Source organism: Lactuca sativa, chromosome 4 (assembly GCF_002870075.4).
Source record: "Lactuca sativa cultivar Salinas chromosome 4, Lsat_Salinas_v11, whole genome shotgun sequence".
Taxonomy (NCBI): Eukaryota; Viridiplantae; Streptophyta; class Magnoliopsida; order Asterales; family Asteraceae; genus Lactuca; species Lactuca sativa.
The window spans coordinates 82,114,202-82,137,351 of NC_056626.2; the positions used below are offsets into that span (position 1 = coordinate 82,114,202).

At 32.1% G+C, this 23,150-nt stretch overlaps 1 protein-coding gene across 1 annotated transcript; it reads right to left on the reverse strand.

Moving 5' to 3' along the window:
• Positions 1-10,539: 10,539 nt before the first annotated feature.
• On the reverse strand, positions 10,540-11,154 carry LOC111894986 (homeobox-leucine zipper protein ATHB-52). Its single transcript, XM_023891074.3, has one exon. It carries the CDS (start codon positions 11,124-11,126, stop codon positions 10,623-10,625), a length of 504 nt encoding a protein of 167 aa, XP_023746842.1. The 5' UTR covers positions 11,127-11,154; the 3' UTR covers positions 10,540-10,622.
• Between the last annotated feature and the right edge of the window lie 11,996 nt (positions 11,155-23,150).

The window sequence follows — 23,150 nt, forward strand, 5'->3', positions numbered from 1 at the left end:
ATTTGAGATTTCATTGACATTCAATGGCATTTTAATCTAGTATTGTGTCATCTTGATTCAATGATGGTGATGTCGTTGATCATTGAATAGATGGTGAATCAACCATGCAAAACCGTGTGACCCTCAAAATAAAATTATCCTTATATTGATGTGTCGATTTACCACATATGCTCCATTAACAGGATAATCTTACAAGTGACGCATCATATTAGCTTATATTTTTGTAATGATGTGTCGGTTAACCACACACGCTCCATCATCAAAATATAAAAAATATGTGTGTTTTCATGGGTAACATATGACTCACGTTTTTAATATAAAACGATAATTTTGTTTTAATAGTTGATTAATACTTTTAATATTGAAACAATATCCAACTGAAACGTTTCGGTAACTCCACTCTCAAAATAAAAAAGGCGGCGAAGGTGGTAAGCAATAATGCTTTTAAAAACCAACCTTATTTGGAAAAAAAAAAAAAAAAAGAGCTCCTTAAACATCTTTTATAGTATTAGAGTTGATGCGCCTAATCTTGATTCAACGATAATGTTTTTATTAAACATGTGATGACACTTTTTGTATGATTGTTATACATATATTAATCATATCATATACTAAATTTAAACCTTTTAATTTTATATTCTTTTTTTTTTCAAATTTTTTTCCTTATTAAATAAAGTTCTAACATCAATATTCAAAATTTAAATTCAAGTTTAAATAATATTCAAAATTAATTAATTAAATATTCAAATTTAAATCTTTATAATATTTTAAATTTTATCTAAGATTTGAATATTCATATCTAAACAATTAAAACAATATTTTAATCGAGTGGTTTATCCCTATGATATCAAAAAACAAACAAAATTCGAAATTTGAACAACTTGCCCACCGCACCGCAACCAGTAGGGCATCGTGCCGCGATTGCGATTAGCAAGTTTCTTAATTTTCAATTTTTACAAAGTTTGTGCTATTAACTAAAACCAACCAGTCTCTGATACCATTGTTGGGTTTTATTAGCATCAATACATTTTCTAAAGGTAGTGTAAACAATCAAAGATTTAGCAAGTTTCTTAATTTTCAATTGAGGTCTTTCAATGGATGAAGGACCCAAAGTAGAATCCCTCTAATATTGTTAGACCCAAGACTACAAGAAGCAAACAATGAAAAACCTAATAAGGGATATGTCAAAATTTCTATATCCCAAAAGAGGGTACATAATTTCAACTTCATGAAGATATAAGAGAGAGATGGTGAATGAAATTTTATGTTAGGAATCCCTTGGGTTTGATCCCCAAACATCCTATTTATAGGCTTCAACTTAAATCCTTAAGCCAATCAGATTTTTAAGGATAATCTTTATCCTTTTTAAAACCTACTTTATACTTATACAAGGCATACCAAAACTCTCAACATCCATCTTCCAGGAGCTTTTGGAATATTTCAATTAATCTCTTGGAATTAATTAATATTCAAGCCTTTTAATTAATTAAAAAATTTAATCAATTACCAAAATAATTTCCAACTGATTTATTAATTCATAATAAATTAACTTATTTTTCTCTATTTCCCTACTATTAATTTTGTCATGAGGCTATCTCAAAAGGACCATGTTATTATTTTGAAATATTATCAATAGTTAATAATCTTGAACACTCTCTCCAACAAATAAACGGATATAAAAAAACGTGAACAAAATAATTTCTTAAACGAATGGACATGAAAAAAGAATTTTGTTCATTTTATGTGTTCATATTCGTTTATTTTTCGATTAATTAAACTTAAATGAACAAAACATAAACATGCCTCATTTATGTTTTTTTTGTTTACAACGCTGAGAACATATCGACCACGAACATATAGATTGACATGAAAATGTAGTATGCAATAACCAAACTAGATGGTGGTCGATGTAGTTTATTTTAAGTGATTTAGGATTTAGGATCTTATGAGGGGGGATGAGATTTATTTTGTTTTTTAATTATTATACACTAGGTATGAGACGTACATTAAATATCTTTTAAAATAAATATTTTTACATAAATACAAATGATATAATGAATAAATAAATAATTCAATCTATATTAATAAAAAAAAACTATGACATATTTTAAAAATAGATATTATAGATAAACTACAGAATAATGGGTCAGCGATAAATTTTTACTCATGTCTACATCATCTCAAATTCTAACAAGATTAAAAGAGAATTAGCTACTGAAAATATAAAATCTTAGAACCCACCACAAAAAAAAAAATTATAACTCAATTTAACAATATTAATTATAACATTTCATTATTTTTATTCATGTAACAAAAACATTTATAATAAATGTTTTTAGTGTTCGGAAAACACAACATATTTACTATTATATTCATTTTATGGAGAAAATATAATTACATTAAATAATAAACGTTTCAATAATTATAATGTTGATTTACACTATGAATACTTTGCATATATAATAGATGTATTAATTAGTGGAATTAATTAATTTTTATTAATAAAAAAGAAAAATACCACATAATAACATGTAAAATTTAAAATAAATATATAATTATGCTAAATAATAAATATTTCAATAATTATAGTGTTGATTTACATATTTATTAATTGAATACTTTACATATATATAATACATGTATTAATGAATGGAATTGATTATCTTTTGATTAATAAAAAGATGAAAATAGTATATAATGAAATGTGACAAAAGTCTTGAGGAAGACTTATATCAAAAAAAATATTTTCATTTACTAGGATGGATAATAAACAAATGATAAAAAATAGATAAATGCATTATTTTCCGTTTATAAATTATTTTTAGGTCCCTAAAGGAGTGAAACGTTCATATTTCAAACTAATGAAATGTGGAAAACATAACATAAAAAAAGAATGTACAATTCAAGCCCAACCACGTAGACCTATTCGTGTAATTTACTATTTACTTTCTTGTGAACTTCATCTTCAAATAGTTATAAAGTGATGCGTAAAGACCTAATAAAACTTAGGTTCGTATCAACATATTTTTTTTCTTATATATTTATTTTTGAGTTGTCATATCACCTTTGGCTTTCCTATGTGATTTTGCATTATTATCCTTATCAAGTATTGTCATATAAAGACATATATTTGACTATATTGCATACTATTAGGTGTAAAATAAATGAAAATACAACGGTAGGGTTGGCTGATTTGTAGGGATCAAATAGTGGTTGGGGCCATGAACATTTCATTGTGTTAGTTGACGGATTGTTTTGTATGCATTAATAAAATACTATAATGTAAATTTGGTCCAATATAAAAGAAATAATGGATAAGGTCTAAATTTTATTGAACTTGCATGACAATCTGAAATCATATTACTATTTTTTTTTTTTTTTGGTATCATACCCTCTTAATTTGACATTCGCAATTTTTCTATATATTTTAATATTTTTATAATTTAAAAATAAAAAAATATCAACCCGTGGTTACCTCTCTCTCTCTCTCATACTTAAACCTAATGTCGTCAGCAGCTTCAACCTCCCATCTCTTTTCCTTTCGTATTCCTCATCTATCATCACCCAACCTCATCAGCAAACACCCACTAGTTGTCCTCAAACACATACATGAACAAAGAATCATCAGATCAATGAGTTCGATTTGATGATGGTGTTTCTATCAAAATTAGATGTTATTGGCCCTTTAGGAACAAGTGTGATTTTATAATGAGATGATGGAATAGATGCGTCTACACTCAACATATACGTTAGATGATAGTCGGGGGTATGGGACCACAAAGATATTATTTATTGTTCAAAATACAAGAAATTTGTTGTCGGTGATAGAGAAAGAGGGCATTTGACAAACAGAGGAAAAAAAGAGGATAGACAGAGACATGTTTCCTTTGTTTCTGGTGGGTATGTTCTTCGCCAGATTCTTCTCCTAGAAGCCGAAGTTTTGATGTCCTTGGCATAAGTTGTAATCATAATCACCATCATAATCAAAGTCACCAAAACCTCATGGGGGCCATTAGGGTGGTTGATTCCTAGTGAAACTTTCTCACTAGCAACATAGTCAATCGTATAGAGTGTGACTGTGTGATAAACATGTTTACTCTCATGATTGCTTAAGTTGTATATCGATGCTTTGCCGATTTAAGTTTGGGGTATTCTTGTTCTTTTTTGGGTAGGTGTAAATTATGTCGGTCTTTGTGTGGTTCTTGGTGCAAGAGATGAAGAATAATTTGATTGAATAGACGACGGAGAAAGGTGTGAAATGGAGGAGTAAGAAAGAAGATGATAAGATGAATGGGGAAAGAGAGATATAGATATAGATATAGATATAGATATAGATATAGATATAGATATAGATAGAGAGAGAGAGAGAGAGAGAGTGTGTGTGTGTGTGTGTGTGTGTGAGTGAGTGTGTGTGTGTGTGTGTTGGGGGAGGTGGGTAAACGAAGACCATAACTACAAAAAAAGATCTGATTTTGGACCATTAATGCAAGTCCAAAAGATTTTGGACTTCATCTATATTTTATTTCTAACCACATAAATTTTCAGTATAGTTTTAATAATATTAAGATTAAATTATATTTTTGGTCCTTGTGGTTGGCATACATTTATAGTTTTAATCATAATTTGAAAAATTCTTCATCATTGATCTTTATGGTCAGCAAATTCTTCAGTTTTGGTATCTATCTCAATTATCGCCAGTCCACCTCCATTAAGCTCCTATGAAATGACCGTCTTATCCTAGAACCAATCATAAACAAAATCTCAATCATATGGAGCTAATTTGGAAATAAAGACCTAAAAGCCCTAATCAGATTAGTTAACCCACACACTATCCTTTCTCCTATCCACGACTTCACTCAACCACTAGGACTTCTCTCACTTTCTTTAGCGGTCCCCAACAGAACAATCGATGTCACTAACCTCCACTTTTTCTCCATCGCTCAACTCCACATTTCTCTACATGTTGTCTATCCTCCTCTATCTCCCTCTCTCTCTCTCTCTCCTCTTCCACCAGATCTCTCTCTACTTCACGATGTCCCGACGCCTTACAAATCCATTGAATCAATGTTGTCATCTCCTTCTCCGATGATTTAGCTACTATCACCCACCTTCTCGCTTACAACCTCTCCTTCATGTTCGATGGTCAATGACACTACCATCTCTATCCCTGGTCGACGCAACCACTGCCCTTCTCATATTCCACCTGTGATCTCTCTCTCTCTCTCACATATACAAAACCATCATCGAATTGATTTGGTCCGTTTCAGGTGGTAATATACGGTAGTGGTCCATTTCTGATTTTGGTTTATTTCAAGCTATATTGTAATATGATTATGAGTTGCATGACGTGTGTAACGACCGAAAAATTTCAACCAATTTAAATTTTCAAAAACAACCCGATTCCATTAAAGTTATTACAAAAAGGTTTTCAATACAATTTATTTAAAGTATTCCCAGAATCACATCACGAAAAAAACATGAGGAGCGGTACGATCACGTCTTTGCCTTGCCACGGTCTCCTGAAGAACCTGAAAAACATAAAACCACAACTGTAAGCCCGAAAGCTTAGTGAGATATCCCTAAAATACCAACCACATATACCATACATGCAAAACATGTCATAACATATCCGATCACCGAACAGCCATGCATTTCGGGTCTACTGTGTGACTGGTCCGCCGCACCGGCCAACAGTCCACCTGGTCCACCCTCCGAGTCTAGCCATATACATCGAGTCTGCAGAGTGATTGGTCCGCCCGCACCGGGCCTTCAATCCACCTGGTCCACTCTCTGAGTCTACAGTATGACTGGTCCGCCCGCACCGGGCCGTCAGTCGGCTTGGTCCACTCTCCGAGCCTCGGCACGTCTGGTCCGCCCTCTAGGGACCTATAGCCTATCCGGACCGCTCGCTGGGCCTTCGGGACAACCGGTCCGCCCTGGGTATCTTTGCCTACAGCACAAAGCATGACCCGCCTCAACCCAACTCCTTTCCAAACAACCATGTGCACATAAACATACAATCATATAACAATTCACAATCAACAAACCGATCAACAGATCACATAACATATCATCATCCTAACCAGGATACCGACCTAACAGGTCACTAGCATAGCATCACCCTACATCTCAGAATACCGATCTCAACCAGGTCTCTAACATATACCATCCTAGCTACCAGGATGCAACATATCAAAGCAATAACATACAACAAATACCTGGATCTCAATCCGATAAAGGGCCGGCCTTGGTGCCTTAGACCCTGTTGATATAGTGAGGATAACTCACCTCGAAACTGCCGACTGAACAGATAACCCAAGCTGCTCCGATCACTGATACGATCTCCACCACTGGATAACCACCAAGGCACTGAACTCAAAACAATATCTAACAATTACCAAAATGCCCCTGGAAATCACTGGTCAACCCTTGGTCAAAGTCAAAGTCAAAGTCAACCCCTGACTGACTCTACTCGTCGAGTCAACCCGATGACTCGCCGAGTCCCCATGCTCAGAATTTCCCCAATCCGCGACTCAACTCGCCGAATCACCCCGAGACTCGCCGAGTCCAACAACTCTGAGTCCACTCGCACATAACACACCGAGTCATCCCTTGACTCACCGATTCTCGGCTCAACCAGAAAAGATTGGGACTCTTCGACAAGATTCGCCGAGTCCAAGAACAGACTCGCCGAGTCTAAGGCCATCTTCAGCCAACTCGCCGAGTTGTTCTTCCAACTCACCGAGTTCCAGCCTATTTTCAAGCAACTCGCCGAGTCCACCCATGTGACTCATCGAGTTCCACCGGATCTGAATCCATACAGAGGCTTTCCAAGCCATGCAGATGATCCAAACCATAGATCTACCCTTCCTAAGGCCATCCATCACGTAAAGTGGCAAACTTTACGTGAATCCAAGGAGATCTAGGCATTTTCACTCTAGGGTTTGGGTTTGGGACAAGATAGCTCCATCAATCACTCACAAACAGGGACTTTCATGCATTCCAACCCTTCTCCATTCCAGATCTGAGGTAGCAACCTCATATCTAACCTCTAAACTCCAACACATCAAAAGATATGATCTCTAACACCCCCAAAATGATGAATCTAGATAATAACAGCTCAAACAATGAAATATTACCTCAAAAGGAAGCCCCAAGAGAAGGTTAATCCGAATCCTTGCAAAGCCCTTTGACCCAAGACTCTTCTCCTTCAAGATTTCTTCAACAATCACTCCTCCAAGCTTCAAATGCACTCTAATCCCTCAAAATCTCGCCTCAAGGCTTTCTGGACTTCTACAGGGGGTAAAGAGGCTGGGGAGAGAGTATAATGTTCTTTATATAGGGCTCATCCTCCGGATTTAGGGTTTTCTCCACTTAGCGCCTACTCGTCGAGTCCATCCATTGACTCGCCGAGTCGGCCATTTAACACGCGACCAAAGTCGCGACCCTACTCGTCGAGTCCACCCATGGACTCGCCAAGTTCTCCTTTCATACTTACATCTTGAACCCTGAACTTGCACTTCTGAACTCGGGATGTTACGACGTGATGAAAACAATGGTGAAAAATGATAGTGGTGAAAAATGATAGTGATGATGGTGAAAAACAGTAGTGGTGGCCTGTATTGAAAAATAATGTTTTGATATTATTTAATAATAATTATAATGAATAAGAAATATAAATTGGATAAAAGACAAGTTTTTAGATATTTTAATTATTTCATATGCATTTAACATAAAAGTATTTGACAATAAATAAAACAGGGACCAAAACATATAGATTTTTCAATCATACCACTAATATAAAATTTCAAAAATAATTCTAAACTAGCATATTCATGTTAGCCAACCAAAATTTAATTTACTCTAATATTAGTAAAAGATAAATTAAATATTCTTCTATTTTTTGTTTCTATCAATCATCATACATATTTAAATGATGACATATATCACATTAGTATTAATTTTCATTAAATTGATATTAAATATTACATATGTCACCATTTAATTGGATACAAAGATTTATAAAAAATATTTCATTTCTCTTAGTAAAATTATGTTTATACGTGTTTCCTGGGTACAAAGGGTCTAATAGAGTCTTTTAAAGTTTATTCAAAAGTCTTATCATGTTGATATCGAGTTTTAAGACGTATAGTCGTCAAGTTTAAACTATAGGATTCTGGATGATATTATATCATCATTTTATATATTATAAAATTGTTGATACATATCGTACATCACTGAGCACTTCTAATCTTTTTACATGCATGTTTGGAACTGTCTTTGATCACAACAAGAATAATTTTACTTATATGAGCATACCAACGATTCTTAGCTTCTATGATTCAAATAAACATCAATACTCGAGCGCTGCCATTATATGATACTTTCAAGTGGGTCTAAGTAAGGATGGAAATGGGAAAGGTACAAGACGGGTTTGACCATCCATGTTCCCATTCCCAAGCGCGTAACCTCGTCCTCATCCCCGATGGATGCGGGGAATCGAATCCCTTCTGCTTTAAATTTTGGGCTTTTCACCGGCCCATCCCCAACCCATCCTCTCTCTCTCTCTCTCTCTCTCTCTCTCTCTCTATATATATATATATATATATATATATATATATATATATATATATATATATATATATATATATATAGAGAGAGAGAGAGAGAGAGAGGTAGGTTTAAATGTTTTTCACATCTATTATATGTTAGAATGCACCAATAGGAATTTCGTATTAATTATATGTATATTAAATGTTATCCATACTTATAACTCATTTTTATGGAAACTAATTAAATTCGTCATTAATGTCAACAATAATATTCTTTCAAAATAAATTCATATCTAGATGAATAAGAGTGTATTGCAGCAGAATGAGAGTGTATTCTAGTAGAATACACGCTCGTTCTTCATATTCCATACAACTTTATTGTATTTTAAGTGATTGAGTCTTGAAACAAAGTACGAACTCGTATATAAAAACCTAGATGCAAATTCATTCTGAAAGAATGTTATTGCTGGCATTAACGACAGATTTAATTAGTTTCCATAAAAAGAGAATTAGTATTATGGATGTCATTTAATATAAATATAATTATGGAAGTCATTTAATATCTATAATTATTTAATTAAATAATTATTTGATTTACTAAATTTCTATTGGTGTAATCTAACACACAATAAATGTAAAAAACAAAATAACCTAGCCCTATATATATATATATATATATATATATATATATATATATATATATATATATATATATATATATATATATATATATATATATATATATATATATATATATATAATGTCATCAATACGGGGGCGAGGCGGGTTGGGGATTGGTATACTCGGCCCCGACCCCATCCCTAGATTTAGCATAATGGGGATCCCCGGCCCCATTCCCGGTACCCGTTTTTGCGGGGAATGTTCATCCCCAATTGAGGCCTGTCAATCGGGTTTTCCATCGGATCGGATGAAATTTTCATGCTTTGGTCTGAGGTTGAATCATATCATTTTTTATTTGTTTTGTCATTTAGCTTAAGATATATGTTTAGATCATAGATATACCAATATATAGATTGAATTTCAAAGTTCCAAAAATGAATATCTTTATACTTGTCATCCGGTTGTTCTATCTAGTTAAATGTTTGTACTCGACCAACATGATAGTATAAAATTTCCTTCAAAAAAAAAAACTATATAAGTCCGTTTGAAGTAAGTTGTATGTTTTCCATATATAGTTTTCTTAACGCCGTTCTGATAATAGCTTCTTTAACATTGTTTACCATGCATGTAAAAATCACAATATACTATTATCCAAATATAATAATCAAAATATTTACAATATCCTATAAGAATATTGTGTAAGTTCCACAGTCCACACACACAAAGGCGTAAAGTTTGGACCCGTGATTAAAAATATTTAGAGCTATTGTATTTGTACGGGCCAAGTGTATTAATGCTCCAAACATACTTGACCACAATCTTGTTGCCATCGGTGTGATATTTGATTGTTCATGAATAGGATCTATTCACCATAAGTTGTGATGTTGTGTCTACATAGGGAACCCCATCATTAATTTCTCCAAAGGAACAAAACGGTTCGGGTTATGAACCATATATATATTCGTGATTTTTTTGGTTTTCTTACTTAATGACTTGGTAACGTGACTGACATCTCTATGATGATAACATGCATGACCAACATGATAGATGTAAATCATCTTATCCCAAAAAAAACATAAAAGAGTTTAGGTAAAAATACGAGTGAATTTCAAAGATATGCAAGGAAAATATGGATATCACTAAAGTGTGAATTCTGTACATTCTTTGTCATTTAAACAATACTATATTTAACAGAATTGTGAAACAGAAAGTAGAAAAATTATTTTTTTATCAACTACATTTTACTCGGTTTTGACTTTTGACTTGATATATCTGTATCACTTACCAATCAAGTAGTAGTTCGTTCTCGACCATTCGAAATTGCAATTCATATGATTCGACTAACCAACCATGATAGACCTCTCGATCATCAAAAGGAATCAATCAATTAAGCAAAGACTTTTATTTGTTCCAAAAAGCATAGATCTAATCACACACACAAATTGATGATCAAGACATGGTCCTAGCAAAAAAATCATGCCCATTGGATTTATGATCAAATTGATGATCATCAAAACAAACATAGAAATCCCCATGATCACCAAGCAAGCTTGAGCTTCCAACATCATCACAAGAACTTGAAAAGGATGGTAAAGATGCATAATTCATTGACTTTGATGACACCAACAAATCTTTAGCCTTTTCCAACTCACCTTTAAGCCTCTCAACCTCTCTTTCGAGTCGGTTTTTGTCACTTGACACTCGTTCAAGCCGCTGTTGAAGTGTCTTGTGTTCGGTCTCTAGGCTCTGGTTCCTCCAACGAGCTCGTTTGTTTTGGTACCATATGGCAATCTGTCTAGCCGGCACACCAAGTTCTTGAGCGAGTTGACTCTTTCGAGTTGAATCGAGCTTGTTGTTGAAGTTAAAACTTGTTTCTAGGAGCTTTACTTGTTCATTTGTGAGCCTCTTCTTGTTGGCTTTTTGTGGGTGTTTTTTGGGTTGTGAAAAATCCATATTTTTGGGGGTATAATTTAAGAGATAAAATAAGCATTTGCTTAAATAGAAATCTTGGTTCATTGACGATCAGAAAATTGCGATGCCACGTCCTTTTCATGCATGCAATTGGTCACGTGGGGGTGCGGCCCATCTTCATAGTGATGGATGGGATTGGGTTCCATTGAGACCTCTTAATTTCAATCCAGGTCAATTCTAGTCCCTCGTGTTGGCAATGGGCATCCTACATTTATTCTCAATGTAACATATAGCGTTATATTGTTTATTAATTACATATCTTATAATCTAATACAAGTTATAGTTTAAAGATTGTGTAAATAGTGACCTTCTTAATTTTTTCCTAGGTAATCACTAAAAGTTACTATATATTCAAGAGTCATCCCAAATACTAAAATGAAAAAAGCATTTTTTTTCGTGTGATATATCATATATGATTAGCTCATATTTTAGTATGGTTGTAAGGAACAGAATATTTAACAAATAATTAAAGAGTAAGTTTGTATATTAGTAAGCATGTATAACTATTTGTGTTATTTTATACAAACGAACGAAAAGTGACATTAGTCACACTCTTCCATTTACTTTCATAAACATTCGTTTTATACATTATGTTAAGTTATTATTAATTTTATTATCATTATTATATATTGTGTATCTATATGTCTATATGTATGTGATATATATATATATATATATATATATATATATATATATATATATATATATATATATATATATATATATATAAAGTAAGTTCAAATGAGAACGTAAAAACACTATGTTTATTTTGTTATTCTGTAATGAATATTATATATGTATATTGTTGAAATAATTCTAATATGAATATTGACATTTGATTATTCATATATTCATTAGAATGTTATTATTCTGTTATAAATCTATGTTTGTACATTTTTGTAGTAAATTCTAATTTTAGTTTTAACTTGTGACTATTTATTTATTGATTACTAAATAATAACATAAAATTGTGGATACAAAATTCATTGCAGAATAACAACATAAAAATAATGTTTTTACGTTTTCATACTATTTACTGTTTTTATTTGAACTATATATATATATATATATATATATATATATATATATATATATATATATATATATATATATATATATATATATATATATATATATATGATTTAAAAATAAAAACATATGAACATCAGCAAGTTATTTATTTTCTATATAAATCCTTAATTGTTAGCAAAAAATTATAAAAGCTATTTATTATTAATATACGTATAGGGTAAGATTTCAACAGAGAGTCATTATTAACAAAAAAACCAAGGAATCAATCGTGAGCGTCGAAATTTAAAACGATCAATGACCAACAAAATGGATGTACACTTGTACATTGGACGCACATATAATGAATTATACCATAAAACTCACATCTTTACCAAAAAATTCACCTTTTTTTTTCGTTTAATTTTTTTTAAATAATATTTTTTGTTAAAAAATAAAAAATATCTCGTTGTTCATGGTTTTTCTCCATCTTTCCATAGAAATCCATGTTATACATAAAAACAAACTTTTTTTTTTGAAAAAAAAAACTCACTTCTCTTTGTTGTTTTTCTTTAACATTTAAGTTTATATTTATCCAAAACAAACTAATTATACCAAAAATCTCATTTTTTTCCTCTATTAATAAACATCATCAGTGATAAAAATAAATAAATAAATAAATAACTCGATTAGATCAAATTCACATTATTAGTCTAAAATGTAAATATTTCAATTTTAATATTGACAATGTAAATCTGACTTACTATTTCAGCTCTTTGATCATTAACAAATTAAGTGAAATTTACATATGAATCGAAATATATTTCTATTTATTTTTATAATATGTTAACGTTTTGATTACTCGTAAATTGGTTTTGTAAAATCAACAAATAAATTTATTCATATTGTGAATATGAACTGTATATAATTTAGTTTTCAAATTCACAACGTGAATCAGAATTACTATTATTCACATTTAGAATATGTACTAAAATTTCATTTTTTTTATTTTACATCAATAGGAATATATGTTTAAAGAGAAGCAAAAAAATATAAATTTTGATATACTTATTAAATTTTTTCGATAAAAAAATAGGCCTTAACTTTAAAAATAACAAAGAAATGAAGTGAGTTTTTTTGAAAAAAGAATCATTTTTTGTATATCAATATGAGTCTCTATGAAAAAAGGATGAAAAATTATGAACAATGATGTATTCGGTTATTTTTTCGATAAAAACATGGTCTAAAAAATTAAACGAAACAAAAGGAAGTATGTTTTGTTATAAAAGTGGACAACATTTTTTTGTCGTTGATTACTTTAAATATCGACGATTTAAATTGGTTATTTTGCTCATTTATTAATAATGGTTCTTTATTGAATTTTTCTTTATTTTTATATTATTTTCAAATTTTAGGTCAAACAAATAAAATAAAAAAAAATGAATTGTTGAGATAGGTTTTTAAGGTCGAATGTTATGAAGACCTATTCAAATTCTTACAATATTCTAAATTGTGTTATTTAAAAAAAAGATCATTAGTTTAATAATATAATTTTGATAATCGTATTTAATACGTTAGTTATTTATCTATATAATGTAAGAATGAACAAAACCAGACAAAATTAATGTCGGGTTAATCAAACCCATGTTGAATCAAATTATTACAAAACTAGGTGTAAGACCCATGTATTACACGAGTTTATTAAAAATAAAAATTTAATATGAATATATATAAACATTAAATATTTTATAAAATAATGTTTTTCCATAACAAAATGTAATCTTTTGGAACATTTATGAAAGAAATCAAATCGTTTGGAGCATTTATGATAATTTATTATCTAATTAATAGAATGATAACATTATATATATATATATATATATATATATATATATATATATATATATATATATATATATATATATATATATATATCCCATTAGAATTTTTTTGGAAATTTATTTTAAGAAAAATTGAAATCCCCAAAAAATGACAAGTGGAAAATAATAATTTTAAAAATCCTAGAAAATGGCATTTGTCAAGATAAAAAGAAAAGATGACAAATGACAAAAATATTTTCATTTATTAGGTAGGATTAAGGTAGTGTTTGTTTTTTGTCAGCAGATCTGCGTGACCTCTTCAGCTTGCGTCGCGCAGATCACGTGCAGACATTAGCCTCCGCAGACTGTTTGTTTTTTTGAAGACTGCAGACCTAAAAATGTCTGCACGCCCTCTTTTTGGCGCAGATGTGGACCAAAGTCTTCTAACATCTTCAGGTATCTTCTATTCTAAAAAAACATATACATCTTTATTTTTTTAAGTTTTTTTTTATTTATATTTTTTCCAACTTTGTTAATGATAAACAATTTGAAAAAAAAAATACAAAACTTAAAAAAACGTTCGACGATACAAACATGACATTTTTGACAAATTTATGAATAAAGATTTATTACAATAATAATCATTGAAGTTGTTTATATAAATATGAAAAAAAAAAATCATAATATATTCTTATATGTTTTTGCCAAATTTTGTAAAATATTATTTAATACAGTATCGTCAATTTCTCGAGAAAATATTTATGATACGTTTTTAATGGATTTAATTGAAAAAATCGAAGTTTATTTTCATCCATTTATGTATCAAATTCTTTGATCACTAATTATAATGTTTAGTTATAACTTTACAACCAAAGTTGTTGGTTTTTATCAAATATTCATACCATTTTTATTTTTATTTTTTATACAATAATACATAAAAGTTGATCTAGATTCGTTAATTATTTATAACAAAGTCATAAAAATATGAAAAATCACTTTGAGGTTTAAAAAACTCAGTTTATTTAGATTTCAGTTTATTTTAGTAGTCTGCAGATGTTAAAAAAACAAACAATCTTTTTTTTTTAGATTGCAGACGTTTGGTCTACCTCTTCTACTGCAGAGGTCTACAGATATGGTCCACAGACTGCAGACATTTTGTCTCAGAAAAAACAAACAACACCTAACTGTTTCACCAAAACTCGTTAAAAAAAACTCCTTTGAAATACAAATAAATATCTTACACTAATGCCAAGTAACAATGGTGAATTTGTGTAACCTCTAATGGTATGGGGAGTTTTTATGTTAGCCATGATTAAGATTGGGGGTGAAAATGAAAATATATAAAAATGGCCGAATTAGGTGATGTGTCTTTGTTCATAGTGGCATACTCAATTGTGACAGCTATTTAACCTGAAATGGGTTCCACAATTACAAGTCTCGAGCTTTGACTAGTTATGTTTCTTTTAATAAAATTATAATTTTTCCACATGACTTGTTGGCAAAATTAATTGCCATCAACCATCTTAATTCGGTATCGGTGGTAATGATATCGATCGAGTTTCTAGGTCTAAAGTTAAAGTTAGTTTTCAAAAAACAATAACTTCTATCATTAGCGGAGAAAGAGATTGGTGGAGAGAATAGATAAATGACTTGTAAGACCATCTCGGCCGTTCGTGGTTGACGTGGCCACGATAGTGGTCTGTGCACACCAACTCGGCCGTTCGTGGTCTGTCGTGGTCGTGCTCCGATGTGTTGCCCACCACGAATTGAAACGAGCAATCAGAATATTTTAACCATTGAAGGGTTGTTCAACGGCTAATTTTCAAAAAAAGAAAAATGAACTCAAATTTTACCTATAAAAACGACGCTATACACTCATATTTCTTACGCCAGTCTTTTCTTTTTTTATATTACATTACTAGTTTATAACTCGTGGAAACCACGGTTATAGAATTAATTAAACTTTTATAATAAAAAATTATAATTATTAATCAATTATTTTAAATAATTCATTTTAAATAGATTATTAATTAAAAGATATCTCAAAATTTTAAAATTATTATAACTTCAAATTTAACATATAATTAGAAAATGTAAATTTTAATTTTGAAATGAATTACCTAATATATCTACATGAGACATGGCATAATATTAATGAGGTGTTGTGTTAGAATGACTTTTGGCAAAAGAAAATTAAAACTATTCATTTATTAGAATAAGGATAAACACACAATCTTTTTACAACCAAAAAACAAGGATCCCAACCAAAATACCACCCAAACTTTATAAATCGTATATCCGATAACACTTTTTACGTTATATACAACTCGTCAATTCTTGACCATGGAATCACCTTAATGTGGTTTTGTCAATTTGCATCAAAACGATTTCCCTATCCAACAAACATCATTTTTCCAACAACAATTCCAACATTTCCCGGCCTTTCAACAACAATTCCATTAATTTCAACAATTACATCCACAATCGTTACAACCACCACCTTCATAATCGCAACCACCTCATTTGTCGGATTTTGTTTCCGAAACACAACCTTCACTACCACCACCTCAACCAAAAAAGAAAAAAGGAAAAAACCGGCCCACCCCACTACCCAAGAAAGGGTACCATGGACAAAAAGAGGAATAAGAAAAGCTAGCTGAGGCGTAGGATTCAGCTTCTCAAGACCCAATTGAAGGAGATAATCAAACCTTCAATTGTTTTGGGAGAAAGTTCGAAACGTGTTTTATGCGTTAACGGGGAGTGAAAATTGAAATCCCAATCAAATTAAGCTCCAAGTGGCGTGATATTCGACTAAAATGCATCGAATTTGGATGAATTTACAACCACCTCCAAAACATATGCAAAAGGGGTCAAACGATTTCAATGTCTTCAAGGCAGCATTGGATCAATTTAAAAAAACAACGTCAACCCGCAAAACTTTTCTGTATGTGAAATTGTGCCTAAAATTGAAAGACGCTCCAAAATGGAAAGAGCAAACGGAAGGAACTTCACAAACCTTTTTCGGTTTAAAACGTTTAAGAAACTCAGATGCAACTTCCCAAAAATCAGACGGATAAACACACATCGACATCAACGATGATCTACTCGATCTTGAAGACGAGCAACATCTTCGTCGGCCGGTTGGAAGAAATAAAGCAAAAAAGCGGGTTCATTGGCTTCAGGTTCTAGCATTATCGATTATTTTAGAGAGAATTTTGATCGATATTTCCCCATTCAAGAAACTAAGATGGAGATGTTGAGTCGGGTGGAGCAAAAAATGATAGAAGCACAAACATCATTCCAAGAGGTGCAAACAACAATTCAAACAAAAACCGACATGGAGATTTTGAAGATGAAAGCAGGCGATCTCGAAGGCTAAGATTTGAAGATTTTCTCGCGATGAAAGAGTCGGTTCGAGCCCGATATAGGAATAGAGGTAGTTTTTTAGTTATGTTTGGCGATTTTAGGAATTTTATTTTTATTTATATTTATATTTATATTTTTTTATTTTTAATTAATGTAATTTTTTTAATGTAATGTGGTATTTTAATTTAATGAAAAAATAGTATAAAAATTTTATATGTTTTTTTATGTATTTTTTAATTAATTTTAGTTTAGAATATGAGGTGGATTTGTGTGTTTAGTGGTATCTCACAGTTAGTGGTAAAGAATGTGGTACCACCATTATAGTGGTTAGTGGTGGGTATAACTAATGGCCTAATAATTTATCATTTTTTTTTCTTTTCATCATTTACAACTAAACTATTTAGGGATTTAGGGAAAACTAGATGAAGACCCGACGTCCCGTTGGCACGGGTTTGGATTGGCCTAGATAAAATTTGTTACGAAAGGATTGAAAGCCCAAAATTATATGAAAGATTAATAAGAGCTTTAATTTTTTTTATAAATATTTACAATAATTGAAAATCCATAGTTATTAAAGAAGTAAAACACATGAATAGAAAAAATCAATAAAGACTAAGCAACTCCATCACGATGTTGTTGAGGTTTCTTCTTGTTCCAAATCATCTTATGTACTTACCTTTTGAAAAAAATTCAAAGACCAGGCAACCATGCAGCTAATTCCTGCTCAAACTTTTTCAGTCCCTTAATAACTTACTGCATTTCTTCTGTTAATCACTTAAATTGTATCTGCAAGTTCACTTATGTTTTAGGTAAATAATATAGAGAAACAAAAGAATATCAATCCACCATACTGGCTCCAACATATAACCACAGCCTCCTAAGCCTTTTTAACAATTAAGAAGCAGTCAAAACCACCAAAACATAAATTAATCAAAAGAACCCCTCAACTTCCGATAAGAATCGATCAAAGTTGAACTCAATTATCACGAAATGTATAACTAAAAAATTATACCAAAATTTCTTTTGTATAAGAAACTATCTATCATCAGTGTTGCATTTATGGAAATGAAATTGAAATAGTCAACAACGTAACAGCCCGAATTTCCAGGTATCCTTTATGTTTCTAATTTTGATGTTTTGTGAGTGGACTCGGCAAGTTGGAGCTCAGACTCGCCGAGTAGGGTCGCGATTCTGGACGCGGGTTCGCGTCTGGACTCGACGAGTCCACGCTGTTTAATGAAACCCTAATTTCTCGGGTTTGGGACCTATTTAAAGGGCCTTATGGCCATCATTTGTGCTCACCAGTCCCTTGAGTGAAACCCTAATCGAGTGTGAGCGTTTGGAGCAAAGAAGGAGGCCATTATTGATCCTGGAAGTGTCATCTTGCAAGGGAAAGGGAGGATCAGCTAAGGGGAAAGCAAGAGGAGCCATTTTTGAGGGTTTGGAGTCCAGAGCATCGCTATTGTGGTAATATCTTCGAGCTATCCTCTTCTATGTTGATGTTTTCATTGATTTAGGGCTTATTGAGGCCTCTTGTGGCTAGATCTAGTGCTCCCTTGGTCCCTTAAGCGTTTTAGACCATAGATCTGGACCCTTGGGGGTCCAGAGTGTCCCTTTGCCCAAGCTTTCTGTGAATTAATGGAGGTTTTGGATTGGAATCCTTATGCCTTGGGCCAAAGTGCCATTTATGAGACATGGAATGTATTGTGAACAACAAGATAAGGGCTTTACGTGATGAATCAGTCTAGGAAGGCCAAATCTATGAATTGTTGGAGCAGATCTGACCTTAGAAGCGAGTTTGAGTGATTGCATGGCATGGACTCGCCGAGTCCGATGAGCAGACTCGGCGAGTAGCTTGAAGATTGCCCTTGGATCGGCCAGTGAGTGGTCCAGTCGAGTCGTGGATTGACTCAGTGAGTCAGGGCGAGTTAGAGAGGGTTGACAGGTGGACTGAGTCGAACTGGGACTCGCCGAGTTGTTCTTGAGACTCGGCGAGTTGAGTCGGGGTGGCCCCGCGATTCTTCCAGGTGGAACCCGTCGAGTCAGGGGAGTACTCGACGTGTCAAAAGGGAATCCTAGAGAGTTGGTGGAAACGTCTAGACTCGCCGAGTCGCCCTAGTGCACTCGCCGAGTCCGGTCAAAGTTGACCGTTGACCAAGAGTTGACTAGTGTTGACTTAAAAAGGGTAGTCAACCTTAGTGGTAAAAGTGTTAATAAGAGATGTATGATGATATAGGGAGATTGTAGCTCGGAGGATCGAGCACGAGTGATTTCGGGATTTGCTAGCGATCAATATTCACGAGGTGAGTCTTCTCACTATATTGTACCCGGAAGGGTTTGACTGTGTGACCGGAAGGTCGGATATGATATGAGACTTATGTGCTATATGTGATAAGTAAATTGTTATATGTGCTATGTATGATATGCTTAATGTGGGCCGGAAGGCATTATGTTATGGGCCGGAAGGCGTATATGTTATGGGCCAGAAGGCGTTGTAATGTGGACCGAAGGGTTGGCGTGGGTAGGACCGGAAGGTTTACCCAGTAGGGACGGAAGTCCCCTGAGACACATGAACCGGAAGGTCAGGGCATGGAAAGGCGTATGTGCGTAGGTTGTATTTTGGGGAACTCACTAAGCATTTATGCTTACAGTTGTTGTGTATGTGTTTCAGGTACTAGCGAGGACCGTGGGAAGGCGCCGGCGTGATCTGTACACACTGATGGATGATTTATGATCTTGGGATTTGTATTATGACATGATACGTTGGATATTTATGCTTTGCTTTGGATGAAATTACATTTTAGAAATGAAAATTTTGTTTTAAAATTTCTGTTGTTACAAACAATTTCTAGAAAGTCACTGAAAACTTACTGGCGTGCATAGCAGAGGTACTAGCCCTTTGTGGACCTTTCTTCATTTTATGTATTATATGCATACCTATAAAGATGAACCAAAAGATTTAGAACCCTGCCATATAACCTGAAAACTTGTCAATTTTCCTGTTAGCCTTATCTTCATAATTCATTCAAGCAGAAAAAAAGACTGTCAAATCCCAGAAATACATATTTATAAGCATCAACGAATCAATAGAGGTCAAGATGAAGAAGAGGTTTGATTTAAGGGTTGAATGGATTTAAGGCTTCAATATGCAGCGACTCAAAATACAGACAATCGACGGTTTCTTGTTCAGTTATTTGCTGTATAGGATTATCAAGTGTTATAAAAGCTACACATGAATAACCATCCGTCATCCCTTCAAAAAAATGTGAAGTAATCAGAGTTTGATATGCTTATACAAAGACGTAAATGTCTTCCTCATACTTATGACATGGTTCTAGTTTCCCTTGCATTTGTTTCCAGCATCAAATGTTGTCTTTGTGTCTGTTTCTGAACCTTCCTTTGTAAAATGAAGGATACTAAGTTAACAAAATCAGGCACACTTATAGCATTATACTTTCATTTTTTTCTCATTGGGACATTGTACTTTGGAATATCTAATAAGAAGAAATGAAAGTATGTTTCTCTTTCTTGCATTAAAGAAAAGAAAAAATAAAAAAATAAAAAATAAAAAGCATACCAAATAGTGACGTGGTTGATGGCCTTACAATTTTCATCCCTGAAATTTAAAATTCTAATTGTAACTAACTCACAAAAATATATAACAAACCTTGTTTTCTGACTAAGAAGAAGGAATGATAACATGTAAGCACAAGTGTTTAGGAAAAGTCTCATTTTCTACATCTTTTAAGTAGAGACAACAACATTAATTTTCTTGACTTTCACCTTCTTGAGAAAACCTTTTTCATTATTGAAAAAAAAAATTAATGATTTTAGTAACTTAAGATTTAAGAACATTTGGCAGACAGAGCAATAAAGGAAGTAATTACATATCATTGTTACATATTGGAGTCTTGTTAAAACAATAACCAATTACTGTAAATTATGGAATAACAAAAATTTCAAAATCAGATGAAATTACATTAACAAGTAAATTATTTCATGTATGAAGAGGCAGAATAAATTAATAACAAAAAGAAAAAGTTAAATTTTGTTATAATTAGTATGTAAACCCATGTTTTTTCGTTTTATGTGGATAAAATGTTAGCTTGTATAAATAATGTTTAACAAAATATTTGAGGAAACTTACTGCTTCGGTAAAACCAAATAAAAGGTTAAAAAAATCTATCCAAAAATGCTTCAACTGATTGTCTAATGTCTCATCTGTGAAATAAATACATTTATTTTCAAACATTTTCTTGAAAATCAACATTTCTTTAAAGAAATTGATTAAAATGTTACCAGAAATGCAAGAAAAGCAAATTGTAGCACTCCAAGAACCAACTCTTTCGTCCCTTCATATTATTTAATCGGTATACTATCCGTAATAGTTGTCTACATGGTATTAGAAAAATGTTTCATTTATGTTTGGCAAGGGGTAAATGGTAATCTTGTAATGCATACCTGGTCAAGGTTCGAGGAAGTAAGATATTGGCGTAGATTATTCTCTTCTGTTTGATTAAATGTGGTGTTTTCTATATGAATTTCATAACAAAAGTTATATACACTGTTAAAATGGTATAAAAATTATTTTAACAATGAATATTTAATATTACCGAATTCCATGGGCGTGATGCTTTAGTTTGGTCATTGTTTCTCTTAGATAAAGATATGCACGCCAAAGATCCTCCCAATCCTACACCATAGATAATGAAATAGAATATTCATCTTTTATGACCATTTTACCCTTATATTCTAACAAAAAATCTTTACAATACTTATTAAGTGAGGAATTGAGAGGGAAATAAGAACATCAAATGGGTATATATTAAGCAAGGTATTTTCAGTTTAACCTATTTAGTCATTTGTCTAAATTAAGTAAAAAAGAAACATGTATGTATATTTTTGTAATATATTGTTGGATTAAGTGTCTAAGCTCATAACTATATTTGGTATGTGCTTGAATTGATAGTGGCATGGTCCTTTTGGGTTACTTTACGCGTGTAACTAGACATGATGATTGATTGGGGAAGAGGAAGAATTTATTATTTGATTAATAAATTGGAATAAATGATTTACTGATATGTTATGGAAATAATATATTAATTGACAATCATATTATTAATTAATATTTAATCAGAAATTAATTTTGGATTAAAGGAATTAATTAAAAGTGTGGAGACTAAAAATGCAATTGTTCAATAGTTGAGCAAAAGGGTCTAGAACCTTCCTAGGGGAAGGTGGACGGTTTTTAATATATATGAAAGATTAATCTAGAGTTTCTAGAATATCTTATCATATATGGATAATCGAAGGAGGTGGATAATTACCATAATTGAGATTAGGGTTATCCATAGTATCTTTGGTGCACTATAAATAGAACCCTTAAGTTTGTGAAATTCAGCCACTCTTTGGAAGAAGCAAGAACTGAATTTTTGACCATATCCTCCTCCTCTCTCATATCATTCTCTTGCATTGTGTGTTTGTGATCCATTAGAGGTGTTACAATTGTGACACTAAGTTCTCAAGCTTCAAGATCTACAAGGGAATCATTTTTATTACAATATAACAATCAAGGTATGTAACCGAACCCTAGTTTTATATAGATTTCGAAAATTATAGATACTTCGTAGGGTTTCTCCTTTTGTGTTCAAATTTGCATGTTCAATTAGAGAAAACTTAAATTCAAAGCATTAGGGTTGCATGGACACATAGTAATTGTTGTTATGCTTAAAACTCATCAGTGGTATCAGAGCCTAGGATTAGTTTTATGTTGAATATGATGCAATTGTGAATTGTTCAAAGAAGAAGGGAA